General features: G+C 39.5%; 1 protein-coding gene across 1 annotated transcript in view; it reads left to right on the forward strand.

Annotated features, from left to right (window-relative positions):
* The window catches only part of AQP9 (aquaporin 9), a 71276-nt gene extending 46923 nt beyond the window's left edge, over positions 1–24353 (forward strand). Inside the window, exons 3-6 of the mRNA XM_004602619.2 lie at positions 1843–1980; positions 3925–4043; positions 19371–19588; positions 23883–24353. Coding sequence (XP_004602676.1) covers positions 1843–1980; positions 3925–4043; positions 19371–19588; positions 23883–24051 — 644 coding nt within the window. The 3' untranslated portion in view covers positions 24052–24353. The remainder of the gene's footprint in view (positions 1–1842; positions 1981–3924; positions 4044–19370; positions 19589–23882) is intronic.
* The last annotated feature ends 514 nt before the right edge of the window (positions 24354–24867 follow it).

A 24867-nucleotide genomic window follows, 5' to 3' on the forward strand; every position in this document is an offset into this window, starting at 1 on the left:
GCTTCAGATAACAGGTCTCCGCTTTGAAACATTGGCTTTGTCTTGCTTACATTAGCCCCTGAGTGGCATGAATAGGTGAAGAAAAACAGCACTAGTTTTGTTGGCAGCAGAGCTACCTCCTGTGAGCCCTGAGGAACACTTCTTTCTCCATGGGGGAAAGGTTTTCACAAACAAGCTCCTCTGCAACTGTGTGAGTCAAATAGTCAAGTGCCAATAAGCTCATCTACACCATACTTTAGAGTCTGAAATCCCATATTTCTACAAGGCACAGGACCAGGGACCCATTTTCACACAAATTTCATTTGTTCTTTCCCAGTGAACATCCTTCATCCCAGAGTGAGCCCCCAAGCTCAAGACGTTGATTTTGAAATTCTTTATTCTCCCTTCCCTCAAAGGAAGAGAATCTTCCAAAGATATGGTGAAGAAGGCCTAGAAAAGGTATAGGCGCCAAGTGTAGACAAACATCTTTTGTAATCCTAGTATTATTAATTAACCAGACAATCTTTTTTAAAAAACTTTTTTATCGAGTCACTGTGAAATAAACCCTTACAACGCTGTTCATGATTGAATTTCAGTCATACAGTATTCCAACACCAATCCCTCCACCAGTGTACCTTTCCCAGGACCAGTGTGCCCAGTTTCCCTCCCACAACCCCACAACCCCCACCCCATGTGCCTCTATGGACGGCACCTCTCTCTCTCTCTGTCCTTTGTGGCATTGTGGTTTGCAATACTGATACTGAAAGTTATCACGAATATCTCTTTACCTACTTTTAACCCTCAGATCTTATCCAGCATGATCATCCCCAGCTACTATTGTCATACTGGTCTCTTCTATATCTTACCTATCCTCAGCCCCCCACACTCTTGTGGTTAGTTCCAACAATTGACCAGTCCTCCTAACCCCTGTTTTCTAACCAGGTAATCTTAATAAATGTTGCTTTGATCCTGAAGACTGAGGGGTTTCCTTTCATGTAAACTGGAATAGCAGCCATCTCATATGAGGGTTGCCATTGTTACTATCAAAGTAAGTATTGCTACTAGTACTACTTACTACTAGTACTGGGAGAAGGTTACTAATAGCACTGCCAGTACTACTAGGTTAAGGTAGTAAAGTGTTGGGGAAATTGCTGATCCAGAATAGAAGAGACCCTCTATTAGATCTTATGGCTAGATGAGAGTTCGGGTGGCTGGTCTCTCTTGCCACGATTGAGATGGGGCTAATGCATGTGTTACTACTTTCCTGTATGTGAGAAAATGTATTGTTCATGCAGAATACCTGAGCAAAATCCACTCAGATTGACTGTGCCACCTCGGAATCAGTGGAGCATCTTCTCTTGTTGAGAGCGTAGTGAGAAACAAGGGTCATTTGCCCTTACAGAGGTAGCAATGGCTTTTGCAATCTCTGGACATGGACAGGAGAGTTTCTAAGAACAGACAAAAACCTTTCAGTACATTGTGTAAGTATTCTGAGTTTTTAAAAAGCAGTAGAGTTAGCAGTTTGCAATAATCTCATTGGGGCTATTGCTTTATTCATTTATAAAGCCCAGAGGGTTGATAAATGAATAGAAGGATGAGAACTATTTGAGCATAAAACTTTTTCTCTATGTGTCATTTGCAGAAAGCTAGAATTCTTAAACAATGTTAAATTATCCCATGGCATATTAATTCTCCTTTCCTACACACACACACACACACACACGCCAACTTTCTCTTGAGATACAGTTCTCTACCTAGATAACCAAGTTTGGTGAGTTCAACCTGAGGTATTTAGATAAGATTCTTTTCATCATGAATTCTCCTTGGCCACACTCTGACATTCCTGTCTTATCTTCCTTACAGGTGGCCACATCAATCCAGCTGTGTCTTTTGCAATGTGTCTCTTTGGACGAATGAAATGGTACAAATTGCCCTTTTATGTAGGAGCCCAGTTCCTGGGAGCCTTTGTAGGGGCTGCCACCCTCTTTGGCATTTATTATGGTGAGCAAGGTCTGAAGTCCAGGGGTTAGAATTGAGGTGGGAATAATGGGAAAGTAGAATGATTTGATTGCAAGAAATGAGAGGAGGCAAGATTAGAAGCAGTTTACAATTGAAAAAAAGTTCTGACAGTTCTAAGTAGGAAAAAATGGCCAACCTTGCTAGAAGTAAAGCAAATTCTTTGTGAAAATGACCATAGCTTAAACACAGTTGGGGTGGGGTTTGGAGTAGGGTAAGAAAGAGTGGGGGTAGATGTGGGAAGATCTTAAAGGCAGCCTCTATTCGGGTCCAGCCAAGCTGCAGTGCTCTGCATGCACAAACTAAGCAGTGAGTCTATGTTTCTCCACACCTTTCTCTGAAGTGGTGTGCAGAGGGGGCACTGGCATTGGTAAAGTTGTGATAAATGAGGATTTAAAGAAGGAATCCTGAGCAGTCTGCAGGCAAAAGCTTAGCAGAAGAAAGAGCTAATGGGCAGCTCATTTGCCTTCTGTTTTAACAGCCAAGCTTTCTCACTGTACCAGTCCTGGTAGAGCAGTTCTGATCAGCATAGAGTTTTGTGCTGGGTCAGTGAGTTGCTGTGTGACTTAAATAAGTCATATGACTTTGTGTTCCTCTCTGGAAAGTGAGTAAATTGAACTAGATAGGGATTTCTTAAACTTTGTCCATTTATAATGCCTTTATATCAGAGAACTTTTACAATTTCTCCACCTGTATGCAACCATAGATATATAGAGATACATAAAAACAGGTATCCATGTCAAACAAATCATAAACTTATTTTAAGACAATTCATTTTGGGAGCCATACCCAGAAGTGCTCAGGAGCTACTCCAGATCTGTGTTCAGGTGTCTCTCTCGGGAAGTCTTCCAGGAAGTTGCTCCTGATTATGCTCAAGGAACCAGAAAGTGATGAGGATGAGACCTGGGTCTTCTACACACAAAGCACGTGCTCAGATGTTGAGTTCTCTCTCTGGTCCTGGAGCCAAATGTTAAGATTGTTTATGATTCCCATATTCTATATGGGATTGCAGCCCACAATTTAAGGAGCTGGGAACTAGTTGACTTTCAATACCCTTCCACCAAAAGAAAAAAGGGGGGAGCGGAATTATACAAATCTAGTGGCCATCAAAGCACCTTCTGTCTAACCCAACTAGGGGACTTTAATTATGAGCCAAATTTTAGAAAAGGAAACTCTCCCATAGAGAGTCCTTCTAAGAGGCAGATTCTAAAATACCAATGTTTAGGTCTAGACCAGACAAGAAATCAGGCAACTGGCCACTGTGTCATGAGTGCCCTGGTCTGCTCTGGCCAAGGTGGGCCTGCTTTTCCCTTGCTCTAAGCTCTAAGTGCTTTCTAACTTCCCCTTAGCACCTTCAAATTTGGGGCTTATACTAGGGGTTGCTGTGAAGACTCATAAAATTATGAATTCTTCCTAAAGTAGGTCTAAACTCCTCCTTTTTTTTGTTCTTGTTCTTTGAGATACACCTGTGATGCTCAGGGTTTACTACTAATTCTCTGCTTAGAGCTCACTTCTGGCAAAAGTCAGGGTTTCTTAGGTGGTTCTAGGAACTGAGCTGGGAACCCACATGCAAGTCAAATGATTAAGCTCTATTATCTCTTCAGCACCAAGATTCTCTTTTAAAAATTCCAAGAATTATCCCAAAAGATTTATTCCCAGGATCCAATGGCTAAGGATCTGGGTCCCTTAAATGGAACCACCAAGTCAAGGCAGGACTTATATCTGTAGCTGCTCTCTGGAGATCTTCCTGCATCTTCCTGCATCTATCTAAAACAATGGCTTTGTAAAATGAATAAAAGAGGCAAATTATCTGGCTCTGTTGATTTGAAGCTGTATGTTTGAGTGTTGTTTTTTGGCACAAACCTGACATAAATCTGTCTCATCCATGCCCAGAGCCCACTAACATGCCAGAGCTCTGTCTTCCCATAGATGGACTGATGTCCTTTGCTGGTGGAAAATTGCTCATCGAGGGAGAAAATGCAACAGCTCAAATTTTTGCAACATACCCATCTCCATATCTGTCTCTGACGAATGCACTTGCAGACCAAGTAAGTGGACATTCAGCAAGGACCTAACTTTAAGAAAAGACATCATCTCATAAGAGGAATATCACTTATAGACCTTATAAACCTGTGATATGGGAAAGGATGTTACTCTAAGGCCTTTAGGGATATAGAAAGAGATTCTTTTAAGAACTCTTAAGGAAATCCCAGTGCCCTAGGGTGGGAATATGAAATAAGTAAACTTTAAGAGCCTTTCAAGGATTTTAGGTTCACTCTTTGGAAGCTGGTTCCATCTGAAAAGAGGGGGAGGAGGGTAATTATTTTATGAACTTGAAAAACATGAGAAGACAAAGCTGCAGTGAGAGAAATGGACAATGACAAGTTTCTGATGTCCATGGGTATCAATCTCTCTAAAAGAGAGAGTGGCAAGGAGACTCTAGTTTCAGATTTCTGAAATCCACTCTCCTGCACTGATCTTTCCTACCCTAAGCTAGTATTTTCTCCTTTCCTCTCTTCCCTTTAAACTTTATTCCCACCATGGAATTTTATAGAATTTTACCTTTCCCTATTACTATTTTAGACATGTTTCATCAGCATCTTGGTCTCTCTCTCTCTCTCTCTCACACACACACACACACACACACACATTTGTTCTTCTGATTAGTAGAGATCCAACCTCAATGAAGATTAATCATATATTTTCCCTGGTGTTCATTCACATATCACTGCTTCAGTTTTTTTTCACTGTTATTCATTCTTCCCTAAGTATTCATGATTGAGTGCTTGCAGTCTCTGAAGGTTCTATGTTCCTTAGGTTCCAATAATAGTCCAGGCTAGAACCAGTTGTCAATGGACACCTAACAAAACTCCTGGCCACAAAGCCATAGTTCTGTCACCTTTCTTCCAAGATTATTCACTTATTCTGTTTTAATATTGTGTGAGCATATTCTATAATTTAATTAATAAACAATTATATGTTGGGCTAATCAGGGCTTATTGCCCAATAAATACCAATTAGCATACAGGTCTGCGTGTCTCCTCTTCCAAGAGTTCAGGCTGGCGCTCCTGTTGTTGACAGTCAGACAAGTCACTCTCTTGCAGTAGTCAGAGCCCCAGCAGAAATAGTGTCAGATTGCTATGGGAACCCAGAGATGGTAACTACACCTCTGAGAGCAACTACAGAATGTAGAAAAGACAATTAGCTCAGAGCCTGGTCTGATGGAGAGACACACAAACCCAGATATCTGAAAGTTGGTGACTGCAGCATGAGATGAAGAGAGAAATCAATTTGTAAAGAGACTCCACCCCCAGCACGTCATGGGGCATACCAGCCATCATTACTGTTGGTTAGTTTGACCCCGCAGACCAAGAAGGACAGAGACTGTTTAAATAATAGTTCAGTTTCCAGACAGGGTGAAATATTTAACTGCTTGCAGAAAATGGACTCTGGGACCAAATACAAACAAACCAACCCCAGAAAAATTAAGTCTGGATTTGTATGTTAGCAATACCTGGACCAGCCAAATTCCTTCCACCTTTAGGAAATAGCAAAGCAACTGGTTTACAGCTTTATTGTTGCTGTTATTTTGTTTGTTTTTTTGACATAAGAAGAGGTCAGGATTAGTGCTGAGAGCAGAGATGCAGTTAGAATTTTCCCTGTGGACTGTTTCCCTTCCACCTTCCCTGGCAACCACTTCATTCCATATCTCCCCATCTCCAACACCACTTTCCCTTCGAAACAGGTTTGCAACTCTAATCCCATAATTCCTCCTGATAATCCAGACGTGTAAGCAGAAAAAAAATCTTTAAGTATGATATATAAATAAGACTGTATCAGAAAAACAAAAGCTAATAGTATTATGGAAAGTGGCCTGATTTAACCAAAAGGAACAAATGGCACTCGTGGGAAAAAATTAATAATAGCAGCAATTATTTATCACTGGCAAAAACCCAGAGAAGCAAGTCAAATCTCATGCTCTGGGCCTAGAATATAGAAAAAACATGGCTTTTATACCCTTTTTTTCCATACAAATCTTCAGGCAAGTTTTACAAGGGCCCAGGATCCTTCAAGTGGGAACATGTTGCTGGGTAAAGTGCAAACCCTTTTATATTTTCCTTATATAAGAAACACTTGCTATCCTTGTTACAGTGCTTGGCTGTGGTATCTTACCTAGGGCAGTGGGTCTAACACATTTGAGAAAGAGAAACTTGAGAAACCAGGGGTGGTGAACTGCCTGATTGCACCAAGTCTGGCATAAGTTTCTGTCAGCTAGCCTATCTGCAGCCCCTGTAACAGTAATTATAAGATTTTCCATTAACAATAGAGTTCACCATCACCTGACCTAAAAGAAATGTTGAAAAAAATTTTTACACAAAAAAGTAATTAAAACACATGATACAGTAGCAGAAACATAAAGAGCAGTGATATGAACAACTAACAAAAGAGGAGGGAGAAAAGGACAGAATCTGTAGAGTTAACTGATGAGGACCTAGTACCTGAATAAAAGTAACATTCTAGAAACAAAGGATGGGGTGTGGAATGGAAAGAAATGAAATTGCCATAAAATAAGATGTAGAATGACAGTAACAAGTCCCACGTACCAACAATAACCTTCTATGTGAATGGCTGAATTGGTCAATCAAAAGACACAGGGTAGATGCAGCCCCCCAGACCCTCTGCCCCACCATCTGAGTAGGTGCACTTCCACATCTCAGACCCTCTGCTTGCTTACACAGTCTTCGAGGTGAGACTGATCTTTGGCTGGACATCTCCAGGGCCTTTTAGAACTTGAAACAGGTCTCCTTCCGTCAGGCCGGGTCTCAGCAGCTCCCATGCTCCAGCTCTACCTTCTCAGCAGACCCAGCACCACATCACAGTCCCTCTGCACACATAGCCACACAACAGCTCTACTCATCACAGCTCACGCTACTCACATTACATACTACTATTGGGTGAAGTCGAACAGTGAAGAAAAAGAGCAACACCAAATAAAATCCCTCAGAAACTCCTAAGATGGTTAACTGAAAAGATTCACCATCAGCACAACAGGAGCACAGCAAAAACAGAGGGCACATAGAAGCCCCAAAGCTCAATGAGTGAAAATAATGAAACATAAACTGCATCAATCAGTCCTATAAACCCTGTTGAGGATGATTAATGTGCCCAGAGAAATATGACACAAGTAGACAATGAATGAGGCAGAAGTCTGAGAGGTCAGAACAATAGTAGAGTGGTAGGATGCTTACAAAACAAGCAGCCAATCAGGGTTAGATCCCCACCACCCCACATTGTCCCCTGAACCCACCATTAATGATCCCTGAGTGCAGAGCCAGGAGTAAGTCCTGAATACTGACAGATGTGGACCAAAAAACACAACTTTAAAAAAAATTGTCTTTTTAATTTTTTTATTGAATCACCATGTGGAAAGTTACAAAACTTTCAGGCTTAAGTCTCAGTTACACAATGCTCAAACACCCATCCCTTCACCAGTGCACATATTCCACCACCAGAACCACAGTAAATCTCCCCCACAGCCCCCTACCACCAACCCCCCACTCCGCCTGTGTAGCTGATAAATTTCACATTACTTTCTCTTTACTTTGATTACATTCAATATTTCAACAAAAAACTCACTATTATTGTCTGCAGTTTCACCCCCAAAGTCGGACATGCTGGAAAGGAAGCATTTGATAATTTGTTTTCCATTGCTGAGAATGAACAGATATGAGGTCCTGTGGCCACCATAGCAGCCACGAGGTTTTGAATTTCTGTATTTTAGTATTTCAGTAACTAAGTCAAGAGGAATTTCTGCCAGAAGTTGGATCATTGCTAGCTTGTACCATTCTGCTACTTTATATTCAACATATGAGTGCAATCTTTCTATCTCTGTCTCTTTCTGACTCATTTCACTCAACATGATTCTTTCCATGTTGATCCACTTATATGCAAATTTCATGACTTCATATTTTCTAACAGCTGCATAATATTTTATTGTGTAGATGTACCAAAGTTTCTTTAACCAGTCATCTGTTTTGGGGCACTCCATTTTTTTCCAGATTGTGGCTACTGTAAACAGTGCTGCAATGAACATAGAAATGCAAATGTCATTTCTACTATACCTTTTTACCTCTCTGGGATATATTCCCAGGAGTGGTATTACTGGGTCAAATTGGAGGTCAATTTCTAGTTTTTTGAGAATCATCCACATGGTTTTCCAAAACGGCTGAACAAATCGGCATTCCCCCCAGCAGTGAAGAAGAGTCCCTTTCTCCCCACATCGGCACCAACATTGGTTGCTTTTGTTCTTTTGGTTGTGGGCCAGTCTCTGTGGTGTGAGATGATATCTCGTTGTTTTGAGAGGTCAGAACAATAGTAGAGTGGTAGGATGCAGATCTCCCTGATGATTAGTGATGTCGAGCACTTTCTCATGTGCCTCTCAGCCATTCGGATTACTTCTTTGGGAAAGTTTCTGTTCATTCCATCACCCCATTTTTTGATCGGGTCAGCAGATTTCTTCTTGTGGAGTTCAACCAGTGCCTTGTATATCTTTGATATCAACCACTTATCAGATGGGTATTGGGTAAATATCCTTTCCCATTCTGTAGGCTGTCTTTGTACTTTGGTCACTGTATCTTTTGAGGTGCAGAAGCTTCTTAGTTTAGGGTAGTCCCGTTTATTTATCTCTGTTTTCACTTGCTTGGTCAGTGGCGTGTCAGCTTTGAAGATAACGTTGGCTACAATGTCTTGGAGGGTTTTGCCGACCTTCAATGTACCTTAGGGATTCTGGTCTGATGTTGAGGTCTTTAATCCGTTTAGATCTGACTTTTGTACATGGTGATAGGTAGAGATCTGAGGCCATTTTTTGTATATAGCTGTCCAGTTTTGCCAGCACAATTTGTTAAACTTGCTTTCCTTGCTCCACTTCACATTTCTTGCTCTCTTATCAAAGATTAGATGATCATATATTTGGGGTAGTGTGTCAGAATATGGAACCCTGTTCCATTGGTCTGCAGCTCTGCCTTTGTTCCTGTTTTAATTACTACCGCTTTGTAGTAGAGTTTGAAGTTGGGGAGTTTGATTCCTCCCATTTTCTTTTTCCCAAGAATTGATTTAGCTCTTCGTGGGTGCTATTGTTCCATATTAATTTCAGGAGTGCTTGCTCCATTTCTTTGAAGGATGCCAAGGGTATCCTTATAGGGATCACATTGAATTTGTACAATTCTTTGGGGAGTATTGCCATTTTGATAATATTACTTCTTCCAATCCGTGAGCAGGGGATATCGTTCCATTTCCTTATGTCCTCTTTTATTTCTTGAAGTAGCGTTTTGTAGTTTTCATTATACAAGTCCTTTAGCTCCTTAGTTAAGTTGATTCCAAGGTATTTGATCGTTTGAGGAACAATTGTGAATGGGATTGCTTTTATCATGTCGCTTTCTTCTCTCTCATTATTTGCATATAGGAAAGCCATGGACTTTTGGGTGTTGATTTTATAGCCTGCAACTTTTCTATACAAGTCTATTGTTTCTAAGAGTTTCTTGGTAGAGGTTTTAGGGTTCTTTAAATATAGTATCATATCGTCTGCAAATAGTGAGAGTTTGATTTCTTCCTTTCCTGAATGTCTTTAATGCCTTTTTCTTGCCTAACAACTGTTGCAAATACTTCCAGTACGATATTGAACAGGAGTGGAGAGAGTGGGCATCCTTGTCTCGTCCCTGATCTCAGAGGGAAGGCTCTTAGTTTTTCCCCATTAAGGATTATTCTTGCCATTTTGGCGAGAGTTTTCATCATAAACGGGTGCTGAATCTTGTCAAATGCTTTCTATGCATCTATTGATATGATTATATGGTTTTTAATTTTTTTCTTTTGTTGATATGATAAATTATGTTGACTGATTTCCAGATGTTAAACCACCCTTGCATCCCCGGGATGTATCCCACTTGGTTGTGGTGTATGATCTTTTTTATGAGTTGTTGAATTCTATTTGCTAATATTTTGTTGAGAATCTTTGCATCTGTGTTCATCAGGGATCTTGGCCTGTAGTTTTCTTTTATTGTGGCGTCTTTGGTTTTGGTATTAGGGAGATATGAGCCCCATAGAAACTGTTTGGGAGGGTTTCTGTTTTTTCAATTTCCTGGAAAAGCTTGAGAAGAACTGGCAACAGGTCCTCTTTAAATGTTTGGAAGAATTTGCTAGTGAATCTATCTGGACCTGGGCTTTTGTTTTTGGGAAGACTTTTGATTACAGTTTCCATTTCCTTGATATTAATAGGACTGTTCAGATATTCCTGGTCTTCTTGGGTCAGCCTTGGGAGATTATAGGAATCCAGGAATTTATCCATTTCTTCTAGGTTCTCTTCTTTCGTGGCATACAGCTTTTCAAAGTAGCCTCTGATAATCTTTTGAATTTCTTTGGTTTCTGTTATGACGTCCCCCTTTTCTTTTCTGATTCTATTTATAAGGGTTCTCTCTCTCTCTTTCTTTGTGAGTCTTGGTAATGGTTTATCAATCTTGTTTACTTTCTCGAAGAACCAGCTCTTGGTTTCATTGATCTTTTGGATTGTCTTTCAGTTTTCCATGTCGTTGATTTCTGCCCTAAGTTTTATTATCTCTTTTCTTCTGCCTGGTTTGGGCTCCTTTTGTTGGTCCTTTTCTAAAATCTTAAGCTGTGAAGTCAAGTTATTTATGTGGGCCCTTTCTTCCTTCCTGAGGGATGCTTGCAGAGCTATAAATTTTCCCCTTAACAAGGCTTTAGCTGCGTCCCACAGGTTCTGGTAGCTCGTGTCTTCATTCTCACATGCTTCCAGGTACCTTTTGATTTCTTCCTTGATTTCCTTCCAATAATCACTCATTGTTCAACATCGAGTTGTTTAATTTCCAGGTGTTTGATTTGGTTTTCTGTGTCTGTGTGTGATTAACTTCTATCTTCAGTGCATCATGGTCTGAAAAGATAGCTAAAACAATGTCTATCTTCCTGATCTGTTGATGTATGTTTTGTGGCCCAGCACATGGTCTATTCTGGATAACGTTCCATGTGCACTGGAAAAGAATGTTTATTTCCTTTTGGGGGGATATAAAGCCCTGTATAGATCTATTAGCCCTATCTCTTCTATTTCTTCCTTCAAAGCCAGTATTTCCCTGGTGGGTTTTAATCTTCTTGATCTATCCAGGGGTGATAGGGCAGTGTTGAAGTCCCCAATTACTATTGTGTTCCTAGAGATGTCCTTCTTAATGTCTGTTAGCAGTTGTAGGAATTTGGCTGGTCCTTCATTGGGTGTGTACACGTTTAAGAGTGTGATATCTTCCTGCTTTACATATCCCTTGACTAATAAGAAATGGCCTTCTCTATCCTTTCTAAGCTTTTTCAACCTGAAATCTATGTTGTCCAATAGTAGTAAGGCCAGCCCAGCTTTTATGAGAGAGTTGTTTGCTTGTAGGATTGTTTTCCATCCCTTGACTTTGAGTCTGTGTTTGTTCTGGTTATTCAGATATGTTTCTTGCAGGCAGCAAAATGTTGGGTTCAGTCTCTGAATCCATTTTGCCACTCTGTGTCTCTTAATTGGTGAATTTAGACCATTGACATCAAGAGAGATTATTGTTATGGGAGTTTGCACCATCTTTCTGTAAGGGTTTGTTGTGCTTGTAGGGGTTGTTCTTGTCTTACAATAGCCCCTTTAGTTTTTCTTTTAAGTTTGGTTTTGAGTCTATGAAGTTCCTGAGCTGTTGTATATCCCCAAAATAGTGTATGATTCCTTCGAGTTTGAATGAGAATTTAGCTGGATAAAGTATTCTTGGTGAAGCATTCATTTCATTGAGTTTTTTCACTATATCCCACCACTGCCTTTGGGCTTGGAGGGTTTCCTCTGATAGGTCTGCTGTGAGTCTAAGGGGTGCTCCTTCGTATGTGCTTTCCTTCTTCAACCTTACTCCTTGCAGTATTGTGTCTCTATCCATGACGTCCATCATTGTAACTATGATATGTCTTGTGTTTTTTCTGTTAATGTCTCTTTTAGCTGACACCCTTTGGGCACCTTGAATCTGGATGCCTGCATTCTCCAGCTCTGGGAACTTTTCAGCAATGATTTGTTTGACTGTGGCTTTTTTCTTGGAGTTGGTTCCCTGTCCTTCTGGTACTCCAATGATTCTAATGTTGGTCCTCTTGAAGTCATCCCCTAGGACTCTGAGTCTCCCTATAGCTATTCTGAGATCTCTTCCCATTGTTTGTTGTTGCCTGTAGGCTTCTTGCAGCTCATCTTCAAGCATACTGATTCTGTCTTCCGCTGCAGTCATTCTATTGTTGAGGGCAGCACAGAGTTTTTTATTGCATCTACCGAATCCTTCATTTCTTTTTGTAGGTTTTTTATTTCTGCTCTCATTCCTTTCCATATTTTCTCAGCTGTCTTTTGTACTGTTTCTGTCAGGTCCTCCTTTAAGTTGTCTATCTTTCCTTTGAGTTCATTGAACGTCTTGGGGATTTCAACTCTGAATTCTTTATCAGAGAGCTGAAGTTTGTAGGAAACACCTACTGAGGTTTCTGGACTCTTTTCATCTTCCTCCGCTTGTGGTGGGGATTTGTGCTGTTTCTTCATGTTGTTGTGGTGGTATGGAAGAGGGATTTTGAAGATCAGTATCCCTGTTCCCTCTTGTTGTGAAAAAGGATTGTGGATGGGCTCGGTCAATGGTGTTTGCCTTTTTATTATCCCATTCTAGAACATGGCCTCTCACTCAGATGTTCCTTTAATCCTTATGTGAAGTCTTGTGTTTTATTTTCCTACTGTTGATGGATGGCTAGGATGTTACTCTTGGACATGACATAAGTAATGAAGGCTGAGATGAAATAACATATTGATGGGTCTTAGGAGAACATCTGCAGCTGCTAATGCAGTCGCCATCCTGAAAAGAGGCCACGCCCACTTGCCTACGCCACGCCCCTGTCGATTAGGCCACACCCCTTTCTCACAATAGCACACACCTATGCCAGGAAAGAGACCGGCTGCGGTGCTTGGGGGCAGCGTGCCGGCCACTAGGGCGGCAGTCGGGTGTGGGGGGGAGGCTGGGGTGCTCAGGGTCTGAAGAGCAAGCTGGAACAACTTTTTTTTAAACTAAAAAATGAAAGGAAAGAAATTAACAACAAGAAAATGGAAATTAGTCTCAAGCATATGGCAACTAAACAACATGTTTCTAAACAACTTTGGGGTCTGACAAAATCAAAGGAGAAATTAAAAAGCTGTTACCTAGAGAACAGCAAAAACAAAAGCAGATATCAGATCTTATGGGATGCAGCAGAAACAATATTAAAAGTGATGTTCACTGCAGTACAAACCCACATCAATCAGCAAGAATAGTTTCAAATTAACTAACCTGCAGAAACAAACAGAACCCAAAATAGCAGAAGGAAAAAAATTATTAAAAGCAAATGAAATATTTGGAATCATTAATAAATAAAATTTACTGTACCACTGTCATCCCATTGATCGCCGATCTGCTCAAGTGGGCCTAGCAATGTCTCGATTCGTCCCAGTCTGAGATTTTAGCAGCCTCTCTTTACTCATCCTTCCCAATGGTGCCACATTAGAGGCTCTCCAGGGTCAGGGGAATGAGATCCTCATTGTTACTGGTTTTGGCATATGAATATGCCACGAGGAGCTTGCCAGGCTCTCCCGACTTGTAAAAATAGGTACAAAAAACCCTCAAACACTACCAAACCTAACCCAGCAGCACACAGAGGCTTATACACCATGGCTAGAGGGGTTTATTACAGGAATGAAGGGCTGGTTCAGAACAAGTAAATATATACATGTAAGATACCACATTAAAAGGGAAGTCATATGGTCAATTGAATAAATGCAGAAAAGGCATTTGACAAAATTTAACATCCTTCAATGTTAAAATACTTAAACTAGGAATATAAGTAAGTTCTAAATTAAGGGAACTTACTAATGAAGGGAACTTGGAAAAGACTCAAAGCTACCATAATATGGAATGATGAAAGACTAAAAGATGTTTCATTTACTTTCATTTTAAATGAAAATAAATGAAGTATAACAAAAAAAAGCGATACAAAAATCAGCGAAATACTGATCTGCTTTTTCAAGAGATCAATATGATTAATAAACCTCTCACTAAATTCACCAAAATAAAATAAATAACAGAAAGTAAAAGAAACCAGAAATTAAAGATGTGAAGTTACTACACATAGTACAAAGGATCATGAAAAAATAGTAAGAAGAGAATATATGAGAAAATATTGGATTACCTAGAAGAAGAAATTTTTAGAATAATCCCATTACAAGTGAGATGAACCTAAAAAAATAGAAAGTTTAAACAGATCAATACAAGTACTGAAATCATAACAAATAACATAATAATTAAATTCAGATAGAGTTTCACCAGTGATTTCTATAAGCCATTTAAAAAAATAAACATGCCCATGTAATTTAATCTATATTTGAGCTTAATATCATAATAATTTTAATGCATAGTTATTGTATTTGTTCCAGTGCCTAGTATTAGTCAAATTAAAAATTGAGGACTAGAGAAAGGGAATTGACAGGCAGTAAGAGGTTATTACCAGCTCCTTTTCACTTTTATTTATCTAGTTTGGCTTTGGGGCCACACTGTAGTGCTCAGCAGTTACTCGTGGCTCTATACTAAGGAATCATTTATGGTGGGCTTGGGTGCCAAGGATTGAATCTAGGTTGGCCACATGGAAGGCAAGCACCCTACCCACTGTACTATTTCTCCAGGCCCTAATAATGGTTTTGTTTTTATTGTTTAATAAGTTTTTATTTTATAAAGTAGTTCACAATATTTCATTATATTTAATATTCAAACACCAATCCAACCACCATTACACCTTCCCACTACCATATTTTGGATGTTTCCATCCCCAATCCCAATCCCTGCTCCAAAGCAGAACCAAAAGAATATATTTTGCATAATTTGTTATGAAAGCCAAAGAAAATGGTACCAAAAAGTATCCTTAGAGGAAAGAGGGAAAAGATTGTTGTATTTCACCCAGAAGCCATTAATCCCTTCTATAAGAGATAACTAAGGTGTTGCTAGAGGCTGAGCCTTGTGTTGTGCATATATACATACATTTATATACATATATATAGGTAGGTAGCACTGTAGCACTGTCGTCCCATTGTTCATAGATTTGCTTGTCTCCATTGGGAGACTTGTTGTTACTGTTTTTGGCATATTGAGTACACCATGGGTAGTTTGCCAGGCTCTGCAGTGTGGATACTCTTGGTAGCTTGCCGGGCTCTCCAAGAGGGATGGAGGAATCGAACCCGGATCGGCTGTGTGCAAGGCAAACGCCCTACCTGCTGTGCTATCCAGTCCTGCTATCACTCCAGTCTATGTATGTATGTATATATACATATATATTTCCCCCTAAGATTGGTTGCCTCCTATTTTGAATTCCATCAAATGTGGTACGGCAATTTTAGAGTATGGGTAGGGTGTATGGAATGAAGTGTCCAAGAGTAGGTTCACTGGGGCCGGAGCGATAGCACAGCGGGTAGGGCGTTTGCTTTGCATGAGGCCGACCCGGGTTCGATCCCCGGCATCCCATATGGTCCCCCAAGCACTGCCAGGAGTAATTCCTGAGTGCAAAACCAGGAGTAACCCCTGAACATCGCTGGGTGTGACCCAAAAAGCAAAAAAAAAAAAAAAAAAAAAGTCTGGGGCTGGAGTGATAGCACAGAGGGCAGGGCGTTTGCCTTGCATGCGGCCAACCCAGGTTCGATTCCCAGCATCCCATATGGTCCCCTGAGCATGGCCAGGGGTAATTCCTGAGTGCAGAGCCAGGAATGACCCCTGAGCATTGCTGGATGGGACCCAAAAAGCAAAAAAAAAAAAAAAAAAAAGAGTAGGTTCACTTGTGGATGAGGCTTGGCCCGAGTGTGTGAAGAGCAGCCATGAGCATGGCAACGGTTGAATTCTGGGCGTTTTTGACTGCAGAGGCTGGGTCCCTTGGGGCGGGGAGGGCTCTCACACACCCCGAGTGAAACAGCCTGGCACGGGTTCTGGCGGCATGGTTATAACGAGTGTCATGTTATGTTCCCTTCCAGGAGAGAAGTTAATTATTGTTTTTAATGGATGTACATTAGACTATAAAATGAATGTTCTAGCTTTTTCCTTATTGATGCAAATACAGTTGACTTCCAGGTTTTTGCTACTATTCACTATGATTAAGTAAGCATATTTTATGATATTTTCCCTCATTTTAGATTATTTCTCTAAGTAAAGTTCCAAAATTCCCAATTGAATCAAGTTGTATAGCAAACTTTTTTAATGCCTACAACTAAACTATCATTGACTTTCTTTTCAAAAGTGTAATACATGTTCAGTCACTTCTACTAGAAAAGTCTGAGCTAACTTATATTATTTCCCTTACTGTGTCGTTTGTATTTTTTCATTATTGGTTAGTTTTGGTAGTGACCAAGAGACAGTATGAGGGTAAAGGTGCTTGACTTGCACCCAGCCAATCTGTTTGATCCTCAACAGTTCTTAAATACCACCAGGAGTGATCCCTGAGTGGAGAGTCGGGAATAAGCCATGAGAACCACTGAGTGTGCACAAAGTAAGTGGGAAAGTCAATTTTAAATGTTGGAAAGAAAGCTCAAGGATTGATTTCATGCTTTACATAAGGATCATATCAAATTTACATTTGATCCCTGGCACTTCATGGTTCCTCTAGCACCGCAAGGAGAAATTCCCAAGCATTGAGCTATGTGGGCCCCGGAGCACCACTGGGTGTAACTTCCAAACAAAAACAAACAAAAATATCTGTTTTTCTCATTTGTTCCTTAAATCTGTTTTCCTTTCACCCTTTTTGCTTTAATTGAAGTAACACTGCATTATAACATGCACAGTTCAGGTGCCCATGAAAAAGAAACCAAAATACAGTACATTAAGTTCACTGCTGGAAATCCAATTTTATTATAGATTTTGACCACCCAATTTACCTATTTCAAAATCCTCTTGCCTTCCTTTCTAATGAGCACTAATTTAGTCTTCTTAGAGTTGATAGGTTAATTTTGTTTTACTTAGTTCATGCATTATTTTTGTTTATATACTACATATGAGTAAAATAATAAGGTATTTCTTTTTCTCTGCCTGGTTTATGTCACTAAGCCTAATACACCGTAGGTCCATCTGTTTTGTTGCAAATGGCAGGATTTCATTTTTCTTTATAGAAATTTTAATGGTATTATTCCATTGTGGGCTGGAGTGATAGCACAGCAGGTAGGGTGTTTTGCCTTGCACGTAACCGACCCAGGTTATATTCCTCCATCCCTCTTGGAGAGCCCGACAAGCTACCAAGAGTATCTTACCCGCATGTCAGAACCTGGCAAGCTACCCGTGGCATATTCGATATGCCAAAAACAGTAACAAGTCTCACAATGGAGACGTTACTGCTCAAGCAAATAGATGAGCAACGGGATGACAGTGATGACAGTGATTATTCCATTGTGTGTGTGTGTATATATATATATCAAATCATCTTCATACAATATTAATAGCACTTGTTTTCAGCTCTTGGCCTTTGTTAATAATAAACATAGAGTGTATATATATATGTATATATATGTCTTAGAATTGAGATTTTTCTTCTCAGTTTTTATTAAGATATGGTTATTTACAAAATTGTTCGTAGTAGAAATGCTTCAGGCATACCATGTTCCAGAGCAATTCAACTGCCAGTGTCCTCTTCCCTCTATCATTGTCCCTAGGTTTCCTACCTGTCCTCCAGCCTGTCCCCTTAGCAGGCAGAGAGCAAATTTATTTCATATTACTTTCTCTAATAAAACTTAAAAGAATGGTGAATAAAATTATGAGAAAATAAATTGATAAGTCAATTTGTGATGATCTATTAAGTGATTTTAACCAATAAAAATAAGACATTAATTCATTATTGGAAAAATATAAAACCCCTTAGCAAGTTGGGAGTATACATACCTTTCATAATCTAATAGAGGGTGACCACATGTACTGTTAGTGAGTGCCATACTCAGGGACACGTGTTGAGAGATTTGCCCTGCCTTTTAGGTAAGCTTTTGTGATGGTTTCAAGGTTATGAATTCTCTAATCTATTGCCTGTCCATTAAGCTCTGTATCATTCCTTCGAAATCTGAATGATATTTTAACTGGATAGAATATTCTTAGGAAGGTGTTCATATTGTACTATACCCCTCCATACTCCTCTTCTGGCTCTCAAAGTCTTATTTGATAGATCTGCTGTACATTGTATGGGTTTTCTTTTGTATTAAGTTCAAGTTTTGATCTTGCTTTTTTCAGTATTCTGCATCTGTCTTTGAATTTTGTTATTTTGGGGACAGCATGTCTTGGAATTTTCCTAGTTGAGCCTATTTTTTCTGGGACCCTCCATGTTTCTTGGATCTTAGTGCCTGTAATCCTCAATTCTGGGAAATTTGGTCATTTCTGAGTGTAGTAGCATTTTCATTTATACCTTTTTTGTGCTTTGCTGACATTTCTATATTTCATTGTGCCATCATTTCTTTGGGCTCAAGATGGTGCCATTAAAGACATTGTATGAGGATTTTCTGGCATTTTTTATGTCTTTCTTGATATTGTTTTCACTCATTGAGCTTGTTGGACTTCTACATGCTATTGGTTTTCTAGTGTTTTTGCTGTGTTGGGCTGAGTCTTCATAGTTAGAGCCCCTGGAAGAAGCTGAGAGATTAGGCTGTGCTTGCTCTGTCTCTTCCCTGCCCATCTTCACCAAATGACAGGAAAAATAACTGTGAGCAAATGTAATTTGTTGAATAATGTTTTGCACAGCCAGGTAAGTGACCATGTGCCTTATATGGCACAGGTCAAGTGTGAAGGCTGTTGGGTCCTAGCCAAAATGGAGAGATTGTCCACTGGGTCTAATCTCCCCATTCCAGATTAGGCCCAGTGATGTCTGCCAGAGACAGCTCACCTGTAATGGCAGAGCAGCAACCAAATTTGTTTTTCTTTAGAAATTTGTGTTGATTTTCTTTAAGTCTTTCTTGATTTTCTCACTATTTGGAAGTACATTCTTCATTTAATTTTTCAAGCTGCTGCTGCCCTATTTAGCTGGGTAGTATTACAGGATTGTGTGGTGAAGAGAATAATCTCAATAATCAATTTCCCTGGGTCCCCTACTGACTGCTTCTTACTCAGTATATGACCAAGCACAGGTAACTAATCTGTAAATGAGAAGAATATTAACACCCAGGTGTAGAGTTGCTCGATAAGAAAAGCACTTGTGCTCACCCAGTGTGTGTGTTAGGTATGTTTCAAATAAGTAGTGATTAATTTTGAGGTAAACAATTTTGCATAGGGCAAACTAACCTCCATGCACATTTTATCCCTCCCCAGGTAGTGGCCACCATGTTCCTCCTCATGGTTGTCTTTGCTATTTTTGATACCAGAAACTTGGGAGTACCCAAAGGTCTAGAACCCATTGCTGTTGGTCTCCTGATTATCACCATTTCTTCATCTTTGGGCCTGAACAGTGGTTGTGCCATGAACCCAGCTCGAGACCTGAGTCCCAGGCTTTTCACTGCTTTGGCAGGATGGGGATTTGAAGTCTTCACGTAAGTATGAGTGGGGGGTTGGGACTAAATAGGAGCCACACAGCTGCCTCATTGGGGTGATAAGGTCAGAGTCTTCATAGTTAGAGCCGCTGGAAAAGGCTCACACTTTGAGAGGTGAGAAGGGAGAATAGAGGCTGAGCAGTATATTCTTGTATACTCCAGACACCAGAATATATATTAGGAAATAATCGGGCATACATATGGAAGATTTCACTGGTGATATGGTGCGTGGTGTGTAGGTGTGAGAGAGAGAGAGTGCATGAGAGAAAGCAACAATCAGAAGGACAGTGTGAGAGAGTAAACTCAGAGGGGTTTCAGGTAAATTAAAAGTAGGTAGATATAAAGAGATTCCCCCGTTGGTATATTTTTATGTAAACGTTTTTATTAATTTACTTATCTGCACATTCACTTTGTAATAAAGTTGAACTATAATTTATTTTTTGGTGATAATAAAGAACACTTCCTAGGGAACCACACAAGCTACACACCATTCATTCATTCATTCATTCAACAGATCTTTATTGAACACTATGCTGTGGTCTATGTGCCAGGCAATATCAACGAAGACACTAGCCTCAAGCAATGTAAAATCCTATGGAAACCCATAAAATAAAGTGCTGAAGGAATGCTTCATGGATGATAACTCTGTTGGGGAAGTTGGGAAAAACTCTGGCAGTATAAGTGAAAGTTGCTTTGAGTCTGATGAGCAAGAAATTCCTGGCAGAAAAGACATCGAAGAGTTCATGGGAAATGGCAAAACCCATGATTCATACCTCAGAACGTGCTGAGGTTATATCTATTGCCAGCACAAACTTCCCCAGCACAAACTTTGTTCATTAGTTCCTTCCCATTTTCTCCCCAAAGAGCCTTCCTCAGTGATTTGTCTAACATTCTAAGAATGATGGTAGTAAGGCAGAAGCAATACTACAATGGCTAGGATGTTTGTCTTTCATGTGCCAGACCCAGGTTCAATTGGTACTACATATGGTTCCCCAAGCTCTACCAGGAATGATCCCTAAGAACAAAGCCAAGAGTGAGCCCTGAGCTCTGCCAGGTGTCGCCCATAAACAAACAAAAAAGGAATTGGTAATAGTTATAAGATAGACATTTTGCCGTTGTGCTCTTTTCCTTGATAAGTATGTGGTATATCATGTCAGTGGGAAAATGATGCAGCTGTCTAACGTCAAATCCTAAGCTCTATCACCCTCCTTAACCTAAAAGCATTTGCCCTGTAAATACTCATTTGTTATCTATAAGGCTACCAGATGCATCCAAGACCCTCTGCTAAAGGTTAAGAACAAGATGCTGTTCTTCACTGCTTTATATTGTTGGTGCTTTTTCAATTTTTTTGCTTTAGAAAATTGACATAAGCTTTGATATAAGACTGAAGTTGTCAAGTCCAATAAAGGAGACTTGATTAATTAACTTCAGAAATTAAGATAAAGTTTGGGGCTCCAAGTTTTAAGTTTGGGAAACAGAAGTGGGGCATTATATAGTATTGAAACATGTTTAATGGAGGGATAGAGGATATTTCAGGTCAAGAGAATCCTATATGCAGAGACAAAATTTTAAGAAAGTAAAGTGATCTAGTCTTATTGGAAAGCTGCATGAAGAACTAAAGAAAGATTAATTGTAATATTATCCATCCCATAATGAAAATGGGATGTGTGGGGTGGAGGGTTGCACCTTCCTACCCTATAGGTTATGGAGAGCAACAAAGGATCCAGAGCATAAGTTCTACACATTTAGAAGAGGTGATAAGCAAAAGTTATTCTTGTACCTCTGTAGAATATATATTAAAGTGGGAAGAATGGAGGAATAGAAATTAGTCAGACAAGATTTTAAAAAGAAAGAAAGAAAGAAAGAAAGAAAGAAAGAAAGAAAGAAAGAAAGAAAGAAAGAAAGAAAGAAAGAAAGAAAGAGAGAGAGAGAGAGAGAGAGAGAGAAAGAAAGAAAGAAAGAAAGAAAGAAAGAAAGAAAGAAAGAAAGAAAGAAAGAAAGAAAGAAAGAAAGAAAGAAAGAAAGAAAGAAAGGAAGAAAGGAAGAAAAGAAAAATATTAGTCAGGCAAGACCTAGGATTACTGATAAAACGTACCAAGAAAAATTTGGGGGAGGGCATACATCCAAAATGTCCCGCAGATGTTTCATTCTTTCAGGAGTCTCTCCAAAATAAGTATTTCACTGGATATCCTGGTTTGTGCAGCCCCAATTTATCAAATAAAATCAAGCCCCCCTTATTTTTATGTCTTCACTTGTCCTTGCATGCCAAGTGGTGGAATCAGAGGCTGAAACAAGGCCAGGAGCTCATGGATTCAGCCTGATTCTTAACCGTTCTTAAAATGTGAGGATTTCTATCCAGGTTCTCTAGACTAATTCTCAGTCAGGAATTAGTAACTTAATGGAACAAAGGTGTTAAGGAAGCTGTTGGGGTTTAGCTATTTTATCCAAAGGAATGAATTTCTGATGATGGCACTTTAAACAGTTAAGAGAACTTTTTTTGGGATCCCTCAAACTAAAAGATGATAATCCCTTTGATAGTGATCAAATGGATCTATAGATTTATTTGGATCCTTAAATCCATCATACAGATACCCCTTAGAGATGCAAGACTAGATGGGCAGGTAACACATCTTAGCATCTCCATTTACAACTTACTATCTTGGAACAATGTATTCCCCACTGAAAGAAGAAAGGGCCCCACTGTGGGAAGAAAAATGTCCTGGCAGATATCTTGGATTCTCTTCTGTGAAATAATACTTATGAAAGAATGATAGAAGGAAATGAATTATGGGTAAATGAAGTGCATCAGAGTCACTATGAGTAGAGCAGAAAGTCTATGTGCCTGTCATCAAAAACTTCTGGATTTGGGAGCTTGGTAAGGGCAGCCAGGAAACAGACCCCCCCGCCCCCCGCACTTTCTCTCTCCCACGAAGCAAGAGTGACATCTGGTGGCTGCTGTGGAAGAATCTCAGATGGGAAGCTTTCCTCAGAGCATTCTAGATCACCCTGAGGTTAGAACTAGATCTCATGAATTCTAGAACAGGGGTCTTGTTTTTGGCTTCTTTCCTTTATTTTTCTTCCTAACGGGAATTTTATTTACACAAACAAAAGAAAGAAAAATGAATTTAAAGCTTAATAACTGGAGCGATAGCACAGTGGTAGGGCATTTGCCTTGCACTTGGCCGACCCAGGTTCGATACCTCCACCTCTCTCGGAGAGCCTGGCAAGCTATCAAGAGTATATCGCCCGCACGGCAGAGCCTGGAAAGATACCCATGGCATATTTGATATGCCAAAAACAGTAACAACAAGTCTCAAAAATGGAGACGTTACTGGTGCTAGCTCAAGCAAATCGATGAGCAACGAGATGACAGTGATACAGTGACAGTGATTAAGCAAAGCAGCAAAAAGATGAGACACAGATTCTTGCTCCAGCTAGGACCTGTGAAAACTTTAGGTGTTTCTAGCTGTGCACTCCTTCTGGTTCCCTGTCTGCCAGCATCATCCAGAAATTTTGTGTTTATCATCCCCTATGTTCAAAAGATTTTCTCTCAAAGAGTTGTCTTTCTACACTTTCACTAGCTTGTGAGCAACATGAAACTTCTATGGACTTATTTAATGATTCAAGAGATGATGAATTGTCAGAGAAGTTCCTCCTTTCTCTTAGAACTCTCTTTTGTATAAGATACTGACACTAAAGATTTCCAGAAAAAAGACTCATTAGGTTAAAGTCTTATCAGAGAATAACTTTAAGCTGCAACCTCAAAATAATAAATCACCAAATTAATTTTATTTAGGAGGTAATTCAGCTATCCATTTTTGACTTTTTAAATTCATTTATTTATGGATAAACAGTTTCTGGTTGTTTAGTTTGACCTTGCTCTCACCGATAAATGATATTCACAAAATGCCATGAATTCTTTTCATTCCTAATCCTTTAGACACATTATTTCAGATTAAGGAAAAATAAATCTCTGAGTAGTCCCTTTGAATTTTCACCTATTTCTTTTGATTCTGACTATGATTTCAAGACCATATTTTCCAAAAAGAAAATAATTGGATCATGTACTCTGATAGGTACAAAAAGGACAATAGTATGGAGCGTCTGAAATCAGACTGACTGCACAGTCTAGAGTGATGTTTTCCAAGATACCAGGAGTGTTCTAATACATGTTTTGCGGTGTTGTTCAAAGGAAGCCTGAGTATGAGATAAACAAACTGGTTAGTAAATAACTGGGTAGTGATGCCAAAAGGAATGCCAGGTTATACATCAGTAATTTCTTGTTTGATTTCAGAGCTGGAAATAACTTCTGGTGGGTTCCAGTCGTGGGGCCTTTGGTTGGTGCTGTCATTGGAGGTCTCATCTATGTATTTTTCATTGAAATCCATCACCTCAACACAGACTTCAAGACAGAACACTCCGAGGACATACCAGAGAAATATGAACTGAGTGTGATAATGTAGTGGTGTGCTCACTTCTGGTTTGCTGTTGGCTAAGTTTGTTTTCTTCAGAAAAAGTGGCATCCGGGTGTCTATGTTTTCATACCTGTAAGATGAAATCCACACACTTTCCTCTGCTAGTAATGTAGGACCCTACCTGGAAAAGCATCCAAATGAAGTTTTGAAAATATTGACCTCTGCACTGACCATCCCAAATACAATCTCTCTCCTGTAATTTAATCTTTTGGTGAGAATCTGTATTACTGCTAATAACTTGGAACCTTGACCATGAACTTATTAGAAAGAAACCATGCCTCCAAAAGCCTTGCTTGCAAAATCTACAATATTGGATGCTGAGTATCAATATCAGATGTCTGGTGGATTGAAAGACAAAGCAGTGATCGAATTTAACATGATCATGAATTTAATATGCATAATCATCACTGGTAATGAATCAACTGTAGTTATATCATATTTTTATATAAATACTGATATTTTCAAACCTAACGATGTGTGAAGCTGTAGAACACTGCTACAAGGCACAGGAAAACACCATGGCATTCAGAAACCTTGGAGGACAAGAGAAATTTTGGAAACTAAAAGGAATATTTCCATGGAGATCATTTAGAAGATTAATCTCTTGCTCTTTGCATTTTAGAGGACACCAAATTCATTTCCTGATCTTTCATATCTAATAACCTACAACTACAACTACAACTTCAGTCATAAAAAATATATCACGATATTTTTAGCCCAAATAAGTTTTCCTAATTGCCCACTTGAGGGCAGACATTTGACAATTAATTCTCTGGATGCCCTCATCCGTAATCTCACAGTTTT

Source organism: Sorex araneus, chromosome 10 (genome assembly GCF_027595985.1).
Source record: "Sorex araneus isolate mSorAra2 chromosome 10, mSorAra2.pri, whole genome shotgun sequence".
Taxonomy (NCBI): domain Eukaryota; kingdom Metazoa; phylum Chordata; class Mammalia; order Eulipotyphla; family Soricidae; genus Sorex; species Sorex araneus.